The 12332-nt window shown below is 40.7% G+C and overlaps 1 protein-coding gene across 12 annotated transcripts in view; it reads left to right on the forward strand.

Moving 5' to 3' along the window:
- EPHB6 (EPH receptor B6) overlaps positions 1–12332 on the forward strand; it is a 65386-nt gene that overhangs the window by 39888 nt on the left and 13166 nt on the right. For 11 of the 12 annotated variants that reach the window (XM_064409939.1, XM_064409935.1, XM_064409936.1 and 8 more), the window contains 2 exons: positions 3886–4041; positions 5028–5366. In XM_064409939.1, coding sequence (XP_064266009.1) covers positions 3886–4041; positions 5028–5366 — 495 coding nt within the window. The remainder of the gene's footprint in view (positions 1–3885; positions 4042–5027; positions 5367–12332) is intronic. The other variant, XM_064409940.1, reaches the window with a different exon arrangement.

Here is a 12332-nt window from a genome sequence, read left to right on the forward strand (position 1 = left end):
CAGGGCATTATCCTGCGGGGCTCCTCCAGATCACCCAGGTGGTCACGTCTGTGACCTGTGTTCTGGTGTCCTGGTGTTCAGTGTTGTGAGCTTGCCTTTTGCTCTGGCCACTGCACTCTGGATCTTGAACTCCATCATGTCATGGTCACTGTAGCAAAGGCTGCCTTCAGCCCTCACATCACCAGTGAGCCCTTCCTTGTTTGTGAGCATCAGGCCCAGGGGGGCACGTCCCCTCATTGCCTCCTCTATTGCTTGGGTCAGGAAGTAGTTCCCAGTCCTTTCCAGGGACTTCCTGGAACCCTTATGCCCTCCTCCAGTACAGTAGGCTGGTTGTAATCCCCCATGAAGATCAGTGCCTCTGAATGGGAGGCTAATTCCAGCTTGTCAGCTCTGAGCTCCATCCAGTTTTTCACAGGTAAACATCAGAAGCCATCGGAGATGCACTGGTGTAGCCAAGACATCAGTCTACTCTGGTCTAGCACATAGGACGTGAGCATATTGCTGAAATTTGTTTCATTGGTGGAACAGCTGCAGTGAAGTTTTGTTTCTTCAGTTTACTCAGCTCTAGTGGAGTGCTTATTAACGAGCCTATGTGGCTGCTTCGCTCTGCTTAAATTAAATAAAGGACAAGGGAATATTTGGCCTGGAGATGTTTGAAAGAAGAGGTGTAAATGGCTGTATCAAAATCACTATCACTTCATAAACAGGCTAGGTTCCTTCTTAAATGTGGTTAAGCTTTTTGGATTTTTTTTGTTTTGTTTTTTGGAGGTTTTTTTGGTTTTGTTTGTTTTGTTGGTTTTTGGTTTTGGTTTTTTTTTGTCTACTGCTAGTATTTGAAGTTTTGCTCAGAAGCCTGCTACTTTACTTGGTGGAAATAGTCTTCTTGTTTAAACCTGTAATTTACTGTAAAGTCACCTGCTCTCATGCTGTCATTACTCTTGAACCTAAATAAAAAATTCTTCATTGAGTGACTCTTACAGTTCTGGGATTGCACTCAAAAATAGCTGTGGCCTCAGTGAGTAAGAGATCTCTTAGGTAGCAAGGAATCAGCTCACGAGACAAAAGGCATGGAGCCCTGGGCAGTGCTTGGGGAGAGACCAATAACCTACTTTTGCATATGGTTCAGACGTGTAATGCCAAGCATAGTGCATGGACAGTGAAATTAGATTTTGTGAGGCAGTTAAGAAGAGGTGTAAGTATTTGATCACTAGTGTTTGTTACACATACCTGTTGCAGAGTGTTGTCCCTATAGCAGTGTACTGCATCAGTGATATAAGCAGATAACATTGTTATCCATTAGCTGACACCGTATTCCTGTCCAGAGGCTTGTGTTCTTGCTCTGCGTGTTGGTTGGTTTTTACAAGCAGGTTTTGAAAGTTTTCGGTCACTTGGAGTGTTTGCCCATAACATGGATGAAATCTTGCATGGCCTTTTAAGCAGTAGAGGTGCTCTTACACAGACTGCCCTTCTTTATGAGGTGGTGCTGCACCATTTTGTTCCATTGCATAAAGCCTGTAGCACTGCACTTGTGCTTACTGCCTTTGGCTAATTCATCTACAGTGTGTCATCTCTGCAGACCTCACCCCTGCACCCCAGGCTCATCAGCAACTTGCCAGTAGACTTTGAAGAACTCTGTAAAAATAAATGTTTATTTTAACACAACATGTTTATTTTAAAATTAATTGTATTTACTAAATACCAGACAAATTCTTCGTTTACAGCTTTGCTAGCTTTCCATATGATTTGCAATTGGGCTAAAGGTGAATTTACCTGAAATCTTTTTGCACTGTCCTTGTAGGGTAAATATGGTTTTGTACTTCAGGGGTAAAGTCTGTACCCACTACAGATTTCCCTTTAGCATCACATATGTGGCAGACATTACCATTACCTGTTCATTTTCATTATTGTGACTAGCAGCAAGGTGTCCTACTTGATATCAGGCTGTAATACTGAATGAAAGAAAATAACCATTCTGTGAGGTCTGCCTTGACAAGTGGAATGAATGTGTCATTGGTTTTAAGCTCAACAAAAGCTCAAGAAGGAGTTTGATGCAAGAAAAAACAGATGAGATAAAATTACTTTTTGAAAAGCTAAAGACAGTCACATTAAGTTCAGCATTCTTGAACTTGAAATAAATAAAGATCCCTGAAATTTTGGTTGAATGACTTTGCAGTGTGTTGGATGAGAACTTCCCATTCATACTACCCGTAATTTCAGTACAAATGCATTTGCCAAGAAGTGTGAATATTATATCCTACATCTGTGGCTGTTAAGAGAGCTTAAAATTGAGTGAAAGGTGTATAGATTATGAAGTGGATAAAATCTTACATACTCTTTCTTGTCCATACAAACATATGAATGTATCTTTCTGTATGGGAATAATTTGATTTTCTGCTGGATAAAGGCCTGAAGGCAAAGGCAGCTGCACTTTCTTAACCATCATCCATCACATGAAAAATTACAGTCTCTTTTCCCCCTTTCCAAATGGCAATGTATCACACACTGAATGTTGTCATTTTTTGAGTGCTGGAAAGAAACAGAGTTCCCCTATCTAATAGCTTTCATTCAGAGTTATTGCAGTCCCCTTTATGGTCTGGCCTGTTCTAGGACTTAGCACTTTTATCTGTGTACATGTGGAGGTTGCTCTGTGCATCCAAAAAGAATTTTGACAGAGAGGATGAAGTAATACAAGAGGCATTAACTGAAGGGACTCCACAGATGTTATTGGCTGTTATTTCTGGACTGTGCCTGTAGCCCCAAAGGGAATTGAACACACATTAATCTGACTTCACCTCTATACAGTATTCTTCTCTTACTTGCTTTGCTTTTTTTAGGTAATTTTTTGCTATCCTCAATCCACTGGAATATTCTGGTTACAATAACTACTAGAATAGTTCTGCTCTCAAGGGTGTCCCTTATGTCTTTTGACATCAAATACGTATCTGGGGTCTATCTGAAAGTTTCCCATTCCCTGGGTATGGAAATGCCCTTTATTGTGAATTTAATGAACCAAATATCAGCTGCAAATGAACTTTCACCTGAGCTTGTTAGTCCATAAAATCTAAAAGAGCTGCATCTAATTTATATAGAAAATCAGCTTTAGAAAACGTACATAAAAGTTGTAAAAGCTGTATCCTAGCACTTCTATATAAGGTCCAAGCACCTCCTATTAGGCATCTTTGCCAAACCTAGAATGTGCCGTACTCCCATATTGTTAATAAATTACTTTTTCATTTTTCATTTTCTTTCCCTGTAGGATGGATTTCCATCCTTGTTTCAGCTTGTTGCATATACATGTTCGTGTGCATTTGCAGATTAAATTTGACTAATTAACATACTTTTATCCATTATTGGGAAGTTTTCAGACCTACAGGAAGCAAATAGGACTGCCAGTCTTAGTGTCTGCTCTTAGTTTTAATGCAAAATCAGCAATGGTAGTGTATATTACTTTAAGCAATGAAAGTTTTGTAGGCAGCATAAAAAATCCAATTTTGTGGCTGTGTAGGGTGGGGGGAAGGAGGCGTTGGTAATTGTTTGATATTTCGAGACAAATTGCTTGGCTGGGCTCCTTGGCTTCTCCAATTTAAAAGCTCTTTGAGTGAATAAGAAGACAATTATTTGAGGTGGCCAAAGCTGTCTCAGGACTGCTTGTCTTTCATCTGCTGGTGAATCAATTTAAGCACTTGCATACAGAATAAAATAAACTGTTTTGAAATTGCAGCTTGGACAAAATATGCTCCATAAAGAACCAAAACCAGTAGTAGCTCTATGCAATAACTTCTCCCAGCAGTAGGAGCACAAGTTAAATGTAAATAAGATTACAGTGTTTCTGAAATTTGAATTAATTATTTTCCTGCTTTTGCCTCTCTATTTTCCTCCTTTTAGCCTGTGCCCCTGGTTTCTTTAAAGTATCTGTGGGAGATGACCCCTGCCATCTGTGCCCTGCCCACAGCCACGCTCCACTGCCGGGATCCCGGGAATGTGTGTGTCAGAACCGGTACTATCGATCTGCTTCAGACAATTCTGATGCTCCCTGTACTGGTAAGTGTTTGGATGAAGTGTTTGAAAGCAAGAAGGGCAGTTAATGAGAGAGAATGTGTCCAAATGATTTGGGGAGAGTTGCAATTCCCCTCTTCTCAAGACCTTTGAAATAACCCAAAACTTCTCTTTGCTCCTGCACCTGACTAGAGTGATGGTGAGAATGAGGATTCTTGGGTTTCATTACAGCCTTCAGAGGGAAATGTTCTGTAAATAATGTTTTCCTTACCCCTCCCTGATACTGAGCTCAGCCTCTCTGTCCCTCCCTTCCCCATTTTGTGTCTGTGCCCAGGCTTGGCAGTGCAATTCTGCTGCCTACTTCTATGTTTCTGAACTTTTCCCTTCTTAGCTGCAGTGTCTTGTCCCATTCTCATCCCCATGGCTTCTTCTCACCCTCTGCATTTTCCTCCTCTTCACCATCTCTGTGCCATCAAGGGAAGTGTTGGATGCACAGAATGGGCAGTTTTTCAGCCGTCAGAGTTTACCTCTGATGCCATTGAGGAATGTGGCTGGCACCAGGAATAATTGTAGGCAAAATTGATGTCCAGTTCCTGGAACAGATGCAGCAGGTTAACTAAAGTCTGAGAAAGTTCAGAGATACTAGGTGCCAAGGAGAGAATTACAGGTCTCAGTAGAGATAAATCTTTACTAAGCTTGTGTAAAGTTTAAAATTTCAAGGGATTGGCACTTCCCTAAACAATGGCTGTTCTTTTATGGAAATTAAAAAGCCACACCCTTGAAACAAAGACTTTTCTTTGTAATTTTGTTTGTCAAAAATGTGCTAATACAGTTGTTCCTTTGTTAATGTGCTTGATGTAGCAAAGAGTATGTTTATCTTACCTTCGCCCTAAGAAACAACTGAAGAAGAGTAAGAATGAGACGAAGAAGCAGCTTGTTCTTCTGTTCTTTTCCCTTTGCTTTGCCTCTTCCCTTCCCTCACCTCTCTCCCATTCTTTCCTGGGATTTTGATCCTTCGTTCTTCTTTCTAGGCATCCCTTCTGCTCCTCGTGACCTCAGCTACGAAATCATTGGCTCCAACGTGCTGCTGACCTGGCGCCTCCCGAAGGACCTGGGCGGCCGCAAGGACGTTTTCTTCAACGTGATCTGCAAGGTGTGCCCGGCGGGGTCGGTGGGGCCGTGCGTGCGCTGTGGGGACAGCGTGCAGTTCGAGCCGCGCCAGGTGGGGCTGACCGAGAGCCGCGTGCAGGTCTCCAACCTCCTGGCCCGTGTGCACTACACCTTCGAGATCCAGGCCGTCAACTTGGTCACTGAGCTGAGTTCAGAAGCACCCCACTTTGCCACCATCAATGTTAGCACCAGCCAGTCAGGTGAGGACACCCCTGTCTTGAAGTTTCTACTTTTCTCTCTCTCAATTGATTTGCTTTTATCTTTTGAATGCTGGAGTTTTGTCTTTTTACTTGTGTCATGTGCCTTTTCTATCCTGCCCTGCTAATTCCACAGTTTCACTTTTGCCCTTCTCATTTCTGCCTCATCTAAATGGGCTTTCCATTCTTGCTTCTTGGCAGAAAAACTCAAGTTTAGCAGCTGATGTGATTGTTGGGGAACAATCTGCCCTGGAGAAATTCCAATGAGATATAGTGCTGTGGGTCAGATGAAGCACATTGTTTCATTGTGCAAGAGAGGGGACACTACCAGGGTTTGATGAGGATTTCGTCATCAGTTTGCCAGAGAAGCTAATAATTTTCTCTATCCTCTTCTCCATGTCATCATCTTATTTTTCCTCTTAATAAGAAACTTTTTTTTTTTTTTTGCTCTTTACATGGTAGAAATATTAAAATGTATTGTGCAGTTATATTCAAAAATGTCGTGATCCTTGTAACTAGGAACTAAACTGTGGGGATGACTAAACTAACATACTAATGGGTTATGTGGGCAGTCAGAGGAGTTCTGTTTCCTGTAAATATAATTTACAAAGACTGGAGCTGGAGAGAGACACATACATCCAGGCATAGAGTTCTGCTAAATGTCAGCATTAAGAGACTGTGCATATGTTGTTCTTCACAAGCATGTATAAGCTAATATGGAGAGGAATTGTACACAGCTTGTTTAAGAGGATATAATAAGGAGTAATGTGATGAAGAGGAGAAGGAGGGGGAGCATTTTTAACTTAGTGACAGAAAATGTCTTCAAACATTAAGAGTTGTGTAAATGTTAAACTGAAACAAATCCTGCATGAGATTCTAGAGTGTAGTGTGGAAACCCCTGCAAAACTAGGTTTTAGTAGAGCTCCAGAGAAGTGCTGTGAAACTAGATGTGGTATCATGGGCTTGGTTAAATCACATCTTACCATATCTGTTTCTATTATATGGAAAGAAAGGGAATATATATATACCCCCAACTAATTTCCTGCTGTTAATAGATGCCAGGTTTGATCTGTTTGTTCCCTTTGAAATGTTACCTGACAGACATCAAGTAGCAAAGCACCTCTAGAATCCCTGGTCCCCTTAAGAGGCTGGCTGCAAGTGGATGATCAGTTTTTGTTTACAGTAAAATGTGGCTGGGTAATTTGTATGGTAATTCCAGGCAGTTCCTTTGGCTTCTCCTGGAGAAAGGTTGTTGTTCTATTAACATCCTGCAGGGTTCTCTTTCTTCATGCTTCTCATCTCAACCTTCTTTATCTGTATCAGAGATAACTTAATTGAGCAGCTGCTTCCTCCTCCTTCCCGGAATCACCCAATCTACCCTCTCCTTCTGTTTCTGGTTGAATTTTCTGACCACTCCTCTTCCAGGTGTCTCATAGTGTCTCTGGCTGTCTTGGGTATCTTGGGTACTCCTCTCTAAGGTGCACCTCTCGCCCAGTAAAGCCGTTTCGGGGGAGAACAACTTCCTTAAACATCAGGGTGTACTGAGTGGCCTTTTTTGTGTTTGGTTGCAGTTTTTTCTTTCCTTGCTTTTCCTTGGGATCGTTAGGAGTGAGCTTGAGATGAGCTGCCCTTGATTTGTACTGACAGCTCATACTAACAAGGCCCTGTTTCCTCCATCACGTGGCCTGTCTCATCCATACCCCCTCCTTTTGATCCCTTCAACAGCTTTTCACTTCAGCATTGCTTGTGGATGTTGTGTTATTGTAACAATTATTAGTATTTCTGTTATTACACAAGCAGAGATAGAACTTTCAGGATTTTACATGCTGAGAGAAAAAGGGTACAGGAAAACATGAAGGGTACAAAAAAAAAAAAAAAAAAGCAAACCAGAAAAAGGTTACAGTGTCAGGATAAAGGGCCGTAGCAAAAATTTACTCCCCACTGAATTAAAGGTGACCCAAAAAAAGACCCTCCAGTCGTGGCAGTTTCTGAAGATTCTGCTTACTCATACATCACTCTGAGTTCTCTCCTTCTAAATTGCTGGTCCAAAAAATACTCCTGCCCCTTTGTTAGAGTTATCTTAGGCAATGTTCTGTGTGGAAAGAGTCCTACTTTTTCTTCTTCCTGTGATAACTATTCACTCTTCAACTTTGTCTCCAAAACACTGTTCCTCTAAGAGTTTGAATACCCCTCATAGTCTTCTGGCCCTTCTTCAGAGTATGATAGGATCCTTTGGTAATAGAATGACATTTTTCCGTGGCAGACTGATTATGACATTCCTACTGTTCGTGTGACCATGTGCCTGAAATCAGAATTAGAAGGGCTGTCACTGAAAAACCTCCTTTACTGTAAGACTTAACCTGAAACATGAGACCTGTTTGGATAGCAGTAATGAAACCTGTTTGGAATGTAATAGTGTGAAATGCAAATATGATATGCTAATCACCAGAAGAACTGTGAAGAGATGAGACAAGAGAAGGGAATTGCTTTCAGCTCAGGTTTGAAGTGCTGAGGGTGAATACCTAAATAAATATCAGGAAGTATACAGAGATGTTGGAAGGGTGTTCCAGAGAGCAGGAACAATATGATGAAAGGCAATTATGTAATTCTAATGAAGTTGTACTTCACAGGTATGAACCTGACACGCAGAAATGCAAAGAACTTAAACTCCTACCACATTATCACAAAAAATTAAACTGACTAAAATTTTACTAATTATTTTAGCATCTTCAAGTGTACTTATCAAGGTAAACAAATATCTCTTCTCATGTCTAAGGACAGAACTCAGTTTTTCATTTAAAGGACTGTGAAAAAATTTCTTCTATGCACCGCTGTAACTACCTGTAACTACCACTTTTCCCCTGCAACTTTCACTGAAGCATGTAGTAATGTCTGTCACCAGAGAAATGCTACTGAACTTATTCGTTCAGGCAGTTCTTCCATTCCTAGAAAGAAGAGGAAAAAAGAAAGACAGCAGAGATTTAAATGTTGGAACAAATCAATGCAGACTTTTAAAAGCAAGTGTATTGGGGTTTTTAGCTGAGTCCAGACATGCTGAGAGCTAGTAGAGGTATGTGAAGGCACAGGTTATTTGACCAGGTTGCCTTGTACCTGTGAAAATATATGTAGCAGCCTTCTGCATCAGTGGAAATCAGAGCAGTGGGACCTAGCAATACCAAAAATATGTAGCACTGTAGAAATGAGTGCTAGACAGTCTGATGGCTTGTGTAAGAAGATGAATGAGGACACGGACACTTTTGGGTAGTGCCAGAAACTTTAAGAGGACCTGACAGAAGATTTTCACATGAAATGGTGTGAGAAGGGGAAAGGAATTAAATACCAAGTATGATTATGAGATTGTGAAGGGAAATGATGAATTGCTTGAAGATGTTTGCTTTTCGAAAGGGTGCCAAAAGAGTACAGTAGACTTAGTTGGCAAAATCAGGGACAAAGGCAAGGCATTTTCTAGTTCAAAACTATAAAGAAATAAGAAGAGAGCTGTCAAAAGCTACATTCTGTTGTGTTTTGCCAGGCTAAAACCAGCAGGTACAGCAAGTGCAGTGAGTATTCATTGTCCTCTGAATGAAATATGTTGTTTTTCAAAGTCCTTAGCTTATTTATGATCTAATTGCCAACCGTGAGCACTCACCAAAGTTGCCAAAGAATTCAACTTTTTTGTTTTCTGTTCAGATAGGAACAACAACAAAAATACCCTTTTAAGTTTTAATTTTTCCCTTAGCGACATTAATGACATTGTCAATTTAGCCATCTTTAATAGATTTGCCCAGCTATGACTGGGAATTAATAATAGTTTCTATGGTCACTCCACAAAAAGGAACTGTTCCAGTTTCTCTCTTTACTATGCCCAGTCTCTGCAGCATGAGCAGAGAACGAAAGTGCTTGTTTTCAAAAGTCAGGTTTCACTTACTGTTCACTTGAAGTCAAAAATCTTTTGAGCAAGTATAAGCACACAATACAAAGTAAAACATGACACCTTGTGTCATAAAGGCTATTTTCCTTTTCATTAAGCATGAATGTAATGTATATACAAAAACTAATAATAGGAGACTGAAGGGAAGTTAAAATAACTGACTAATTTGCCCTTTTAAAGCACTCTTCATCCATAGGGAGCAAAAGTACAAGGTTATGACAGAAGACAATCCAAGATACTTTTAAAGAATTTTTGGGTATTTAGAGAAAGGGCCAGAACGAAATTGAAATCTGTGGGAAAATGTAGGACATTTTCAAAATAAGGATAAGATAATAAACACATCAAGAAGGGAATTTCCATGCTGCATTCAGACTGATTTTTCTAGAAGATGATGTTTGGGAAGCTGGAACAAAGCTATGAACAAAGATAGGGTCTTTATGTCATATGCTTGGAATATGAGGAAAATAGGATACCTGAAGAGGTAACAAAAGTGAAATAACCATGAGAGACTGTAGAGATATGTTAGCAAACCTTAGAGGCCTAGCTGAGGTTGTTCAAACTATATAACTTCAGAAGATTGTGGGGCAAGATGGAAGGGGAAGAAAACACATAAATAACTAGATTTAACACACAGGTCTTGGCAGGGTTTGGTTTGAATCCTGGTGGAGTGATGACCCACGAGCCAGGTGTCTGAATTCCTCTTGTACTCCGTGGGTATCTAGTCAGTACTGCTAAATGAATGTCTCCTCAGAATCAGAAAATGGCTAAGCTTGGAAGATAAGTCTGGAGAACATGTTCTTCAACCTGTCTGCCCATCAGGGTCACCTCAAGCAAATTGCCCCTGGCCACACCCAGAACACCTTTGAATATTGCCAAGGTTGGAGCCTCAACAACCCCTTTGGATGAAGGTGAGGCTTAGCTGCCTGCATATCCCTGTATCCTCTTTCCTTCCCTTGTTGAGGAGAGGAGTGACATTTGTTTTCCAGTGGTACTCAGGCACCCCTCACAGTCACAAAGATGATTCTAAGGTTATCAAGAGTGCTCTCAAAATGACATCAGCCCAAAGAATGCATCCCATCAGGGTCCATGGAATGGAGTAGTTTGCCTAAATGCTCAGTCACCTGATCTGGCATGAGGAAGATACTCCCGGCTGCAGACTTCCCCAAGGTCTGCACAACTTGGTGTACCTAAAGGCAGGACTTGCCAGTAAAGACTGATCACCAGGACCCCTACACCACCCAGCAGTTGGCCCACATTTTCCCTCTTTCTTCAACTAGCTCTGTACTTAGAAAAACACTTCTTGCTTTTGATGTACGGAGCCAGATGTGATTCCAGGTGGGCTCTGGCTTTCTTAGCCATGTGTCTACGTGTTTGGGCAGTGCCTCTATGTTCCTCTCAGGCTACCTGTCCCTGCTTCCACCCTCCATGTACTTCCTTTTTGTGTCTGACTTTAGGTAGGAGCTCCTTGTTCAAACATGCAGGCCTGTTGGCATTTTTTGCCTGAATTTGTGCTTGTTGGGATGGACTGCTTTTGCACCTGGAAGAGGTAATCCTTGCACATGAACTAGCTTTTTTGAGTCACTCTTCACTCCAAGGCATTATCCCACAGGACTCCTCCAGGCAGAGCCACAAAGGGGCCACATTGGCTCTCCCGAAGTATCTTCGTAGGATGTAGTATGGACTGAATGTCACATGCCAGAAATGCTCATGGTCTTCTGAGAATGGCACCTGGCTGTGCTCTGCATAAGTGAGGATTGCCATGTATTGTTACATGAGTCTGCACTTCCTTCACATTCCTTACCTACCTAGTCTGTTGATTGAGATAGATTTTCAGTCTTGTAGGCAACGTGTCTACTGCCAGGAAAAAATGTGTCCTGCAACTGACAACCCACAAAACATAGAATCTGGGAGTTGTATTTAACTAGTGTTTGGACTTTGTTACAGTTTTAACTAGGTTTATGTGGGCAAGAATTTTCCATACATTTGCTATTATTTAAATTACATACAATGAGAACTGCCTTTTCAGTCTTAATTAAAGATGTGATCTCATAGCATGGTTTTTTGCTCTGCGTGAATAGAATAGAATAGAATAGAATAGAATAGAATAGAATAGAATAGAATAGAATAGAATAGAATAGTTGGAAATGAACCTACAATGATCATCTAGTCCAACTGGCCAGATTGGATTGAATCAGGCACTGGTTTCAGCTGTCATTAGACAGGACCTAACATGTCTGTGTCTATAAACCTCATGTAAAAAGAAAAGAATAGAACTGACAAATCAATATAGACCTGACACTTTTATGTAAGCAAAAGAAAGTTTTGAAAGCGAAGTTCTGTTATAAATGTTTTTAAAAGTTGGCATGCAGACAAGGGAAAATACTCACCCTGCACTTCTGTGGCAGCAGAGGTACGGAACTTTGAATGTCTATAGACATAAAATGTTGATCTTAATATTTCCTAATGTATTAACACTAAGAGAATAACCTTATAATACATCTCTGACAGGAAATAGGTACTTACTCCACCAACAATTATGTTTGCCTTGCATGTCACCTTAGTATTGGTATTCATACCATATTAGTATGAAATTTTCAAGAGAGAAATCTTGTTATGTCTTTTGCTTCAAGTGATGGAAGAGCTCCCTGGCCAGAGTTTCATAATTTTTTAGGTCCTTAAAAGAGAGACAAACATGTATCAAAATCAAAACTCTGTCTCAGAGAGGCAGATTAAAGACAACCTGCCTTGCAGTGATTCATAGCTGGTTTTATTTCTGAGCGTTTTTAATGGCTTTTGCTCTAAGTAGTTTCTGCTTATTAGGTGCAAATCACTGAAATTACTATTTTTAATGCAACAGACTGCAGTATCCTGGTTGCCTCCCCCCCGCCACCATCTCATTACCCTAAGTGATGGATATCTGGATAATAGAAAAATTCTAGAATGCTTTGGCACGTGGTCAAGAGATACACTTGAGTGATGTTTTTGTTATTTCTTTGTTGATTAATTCTTCCAGGTAGGGGAAAAATTGGACATTGGGA

The sequence above is a fragment of the Passer domesticus genome, chromosome 2 (assembly GCF_036417665.1).
Source record: "Passer domesticus isolate bPasDom1 chromosome 2, bPasDom1.hap1, whole genome shotgun sequence".
Taxonomy (NCBI): domain Eukaryota; kingdom Metazoa; phylum Chordata; class Aves; order Passeriformes; family Passeridae; genus Passer; species Passer domesticus.